Source organism: Theobroma cacao, chromosome 3 (genome assembly GCF_000208745.1).
Source record: "Theobroma cacao cultivar B97-61/B2 chromosome 3, Criollo_cocoa_genome_V2, whole genome shotgun sequence".
In the NCBI taxonomy this organism is placed as follows: domain Eukaryota; kingdom Viridiplantae; phylum Streptophyta; class Magnoliopsida; order Malvales; family Malvaceae; genus Theobroma; species Theobroma cacao.
This window is the reverse complement of record NC_030852.1, coordinates 22,101,929-22,105,696: the sequence shown is the minus strand read 5'-3', so window position 1 is coordinate 22,105,696 and position 3,768 is coordinate 22,101,929. Positions and strand designations below refer to the sequence as shown.

The following is a 3,768-nucleotide window of genomic DNA, read 5'->3' as shown; positions in this document are numbered from 1 at the left end:
AAACTAATAAAGCTACTCCATGAATATGTAGATGTGTTTGCATGGTCCTATCAAGATATGACAGGACTCAATACAGACATTGTAGCCAATAAACTGCCTTTGAAACCCGAATGCAAATCGATTAAGCAAAAGTTGAGAAGAATGAAACCTGAAATGCTGTTGAAAATTAAAGAAAAGGTGAAAAATCAGTTCGATGTAGGATTCTTGGAAGTAGCTAAGTACCTTGAATGGGTTGCAAATATTGTCCCAGTACCTAAGAAAGACGGGAAAGTGAGAATGTGTGTGGATTATCAAGACTTGAATAGAGCTAGCCTAAAAGATAATTTTTCTCTTCCCCACATTGACACCCTTGTTGACAATACTGCCCGCATTTCGTGTTTTCCTTTAAGGATGACTTTTCAGGGTATAACCAAATTAAGATGGCACCAGAGGATAGAGAGAAAACTACCTTCATAACTATGTGGGGGACCTTTTGTTATAAGGTAATGCCATTCGGTTTGAAAAATGCCGGGGCAACTTATCAGCGGGCTATGGTAACTCTTTTCCATGATATGATGCACAGAGAGGTTGAGGTGTATGTGGATGATATGATTGTAAAAGCTCGCAAAACAGAGGACCATGCGACCTATCTTGAAAGATTATTTAAGAGGTTACGAAAATTTCAGCTCAGATTAAATCCGACAAAGTGCACTTTTGGAGTCATTTCAGGAAAGCTACTAGGTTTCATCGTCAGTGAAAGAGGAATAGAAGTTGACCCGGATAAGGTTCAAGCAATCCGTAATTTGCCTCCTCCCAAAATGCAAAAAAAAGTTAGAGGATTTTTGGGGAGATTAAATTATATAGCCCGGTTCATATCACAACTCACACTCAAATGTGACCTGATCTTCAAACTCCTTCGCAAACATAATCCTGGGGCATGGAATGAGGAGTGCCAAGTTACTTTTGACAAGGTTAAAGAATATCTATTGAGTCCGCCAGTATTAGTACCACCTATGGTCGGGAGACCCCTCCTCTTATACTTGACGGTAAATGAAGGATCCATGGGATGTGTGTTAGGACAGCATGATGAAACTGGTAACAAAGAAAGGGCAATTTACTACTTATGTAAAAAGTTCACTGAATACGAGTCCAAGTATTCCTCGTTCGAAAAGATGTGTTGTGCTTTAGCATGGACGACGCATCGACTCAGGTAGTACATGCTATATCATACCACTTGGCTCATTGCGAAGTTGGATCCTATTAAATGCATCTTCGAGAAACCCTCCTTATTAGGTAGAGTGGCAAAATGGCAAGTGTTATTGTCTGAATATGATATTGTGTATGTTTCCCAAAAAGCTATCAAAGGAAGTGCAATCGCAGATTTTCTTGCAGAAAGGGTGGAAGAGGATTATGAACCAATGGAGTTTGAGTTTCCGAATGAGGACTTGATGTCAATATGCCAAACAAGTGGGGAGGAATCGGAGAAAGAGAATTGGAAGATGTTTTTCGACGGAGCTTCGAATGCCTTGGGGCATGGCATAGGGGTCGTGTTAGTGTCACCAGAAGGAGATTATTATCCCGTCATAGCTAAACTCAACTTCTATTGCACCAATAATGTTGCTGAATATGAAGCTTGTGTCATGGGTCTTCAAACAGTAATCGAGACGAAAATTCACATTTTGGAAGTGTATGGGGACTTTGCTTTAGTTATTTATCAGTTGCGAGGAGAATGGGAGACACATGACTCGAAGTTAGTTCGATATCACAAGTATGTTTCAAAGCTAATTGAAAATTTTGATAAGATTTGCTTCACCCATTTGACCCGAGAGGAGAACCAAATGGCCGATGCATTAGCTACGCTGGCGGTAATGTTCAAAGTTGGTACCAATGTCAAGACTCAACCCATCATGATTAATCTTTGAGAGTGCCCCGCACACTGCTCCAGTGTAGAAAAAGAAATAGACGGGAAACCGTGGTACCATGATATTGTGCATTATCTCAAGTTTCAGCAGTACCTGGATCAAAGCTCAGAAAATGATAAGAAAACCATTAGAAGGTTGGCAATGAATTTCTTCTTGGATGGGAACATCTTATACAAGAGAAGTAGGGATCAAACGCTTTTGAGATGTGTGAATTCAGCCGAAGCTCGGAGAATTGTTGAGGAAGTTCACGAAAGAATTTGTGGAGCACATGCAAGTGGACATAAGTTGGCAAGACAGGTCATGAGAGCAGGGTATTACTGGCTTACGTTGGAAATGGATTGTATAGATTTCGCTCGAAAGTGTCACAAGTGTCAGATATATGCAAACAGAATCCACACCCCTGCTAATTCACTGCATGTATTGACATCACCATGGCCATTCTCAATGTGGGGAATGGATGTGATTGGGTTGGTAACCCCGAAGGCATCAAATGGGCATCGGTTTATTCTGGTGGCAATTGACTACTTCACTAAGTGGGTAGAAGCAACATTTTATGCCAATGTGACCTAGAAAGTGGTATGCAAGTTCATCCAAAAAGAAATAATATGCCGCTATGGTCTCCCAGAAAGGATCATCACGGATAACGCTAGTAACCTCAATGGTTCGATGATGAAAGAGGTTTGTGCCAAGTTCAAGATCAAGCATCACAATTCAACACCTTATAGCCCAAAGATGAATAGAGCAGTAGAAGCAGCCAACAAGAACATCAAAAGGATAATTGAAAAGATGACAGATGTATACAAAGATTGGCATGAGAAGTTACCTTTTGCTTTGCATGCTTATTGCACAATAGTCCGAACTTCCACGGGAGCTACATCATTCTCTTTGGTGTATGGGTTGGAAGCAGTTTTTCCAATTGAAGTAGAAATCCCTTCCATTCGGGTCCTTAAAGAAGTACAGTTGAAAGAAGCCGAATGGGTTAATGCTTGATATGAGCAATTGAATCTCATAGAAGAAAAAAGGTTGACGGCACTTTGCCATGGGCAGTTATATCAAAAGAGAATGATGAGGGCATATGGCAAGAAGGCACATCCTCGACAGTTCCGATAAGGAGAATTAGTGTTGAAAAGAATTCTCCCGAACCAGCATGACCTTTGCGGGAAATGGACACCGAATTGGGAAGAACCATTTGTGGTGAAGAAAGCTTTTTCAAGAGGAGCACTAATTTTGGCGGAGATGGACGGAATGAAGTTTTCCAACCCGGTGAATGCGGATGCGGTCAAGAAATATTTTGCATAAAAAAAAAAATTTCAAGTTGAAAACCTGAGAAGGCGGCTTGAATCTGGGAGATGTGTTTAGGGTGAAAACCCGAAAGGGCGGTCTAGACACGAAGAAGGTCCAAGTACTACAAAAGCTTAACACAGAAAGGGTGAAGATCATGATCCGAGATGTTCATACAAAAGACAAGGGAGCTGACAAATGTGCCTGTTTCGGGATAAAATTTCGAGACTACTGTTAATATCTATCGAAACAGTCATTAAGAAAGAACTGTATCCCTTTTGTACTAATCAATTTTCCCTTGTTCCTTGTCATTATGCTTGATTGTAGAAACTTCCCTTTTTTCTAACGAAAATTAGCCTTTCTGCTCCCAACAATGCCATCATTTCCATTCTGCCAAGAGAGGAGATATGAGTACATTGCATTGCATTTGTCATAAAATTGGAATGATACTTAATAAAGAGCATGATAAAGTAAGAAATGTTTCCAATATTTTGAAAAAGGATCGTAATTTACAGTGAATGAAATGGAGTCTGGTAATGTAAGAAAAGAAAAGAGAAAAGACTAAGAAAAGAAAGAAAGAAATAGA

At 40.1% G+C, this 3,768-nt stretch overlaps 1 protein-coding gene across 1 annotated transcript; it reads left to right on the top strand.

Moving 5' to 3' along the window:
- Positions 1,197-2,471, top strand: LOC108661170. The gene is made up of 2 exons (XM_018117070.1): positions 1,197-1,747; positions 1,925-2,471. The coding sequence occupies exons 1-2, from the start codon at positions 1,197-1,199 to the stop codon at positions 2,469-2,471; spliced, it is 1,098 nt and encodes a 365-aa protein (XP_017972559.1).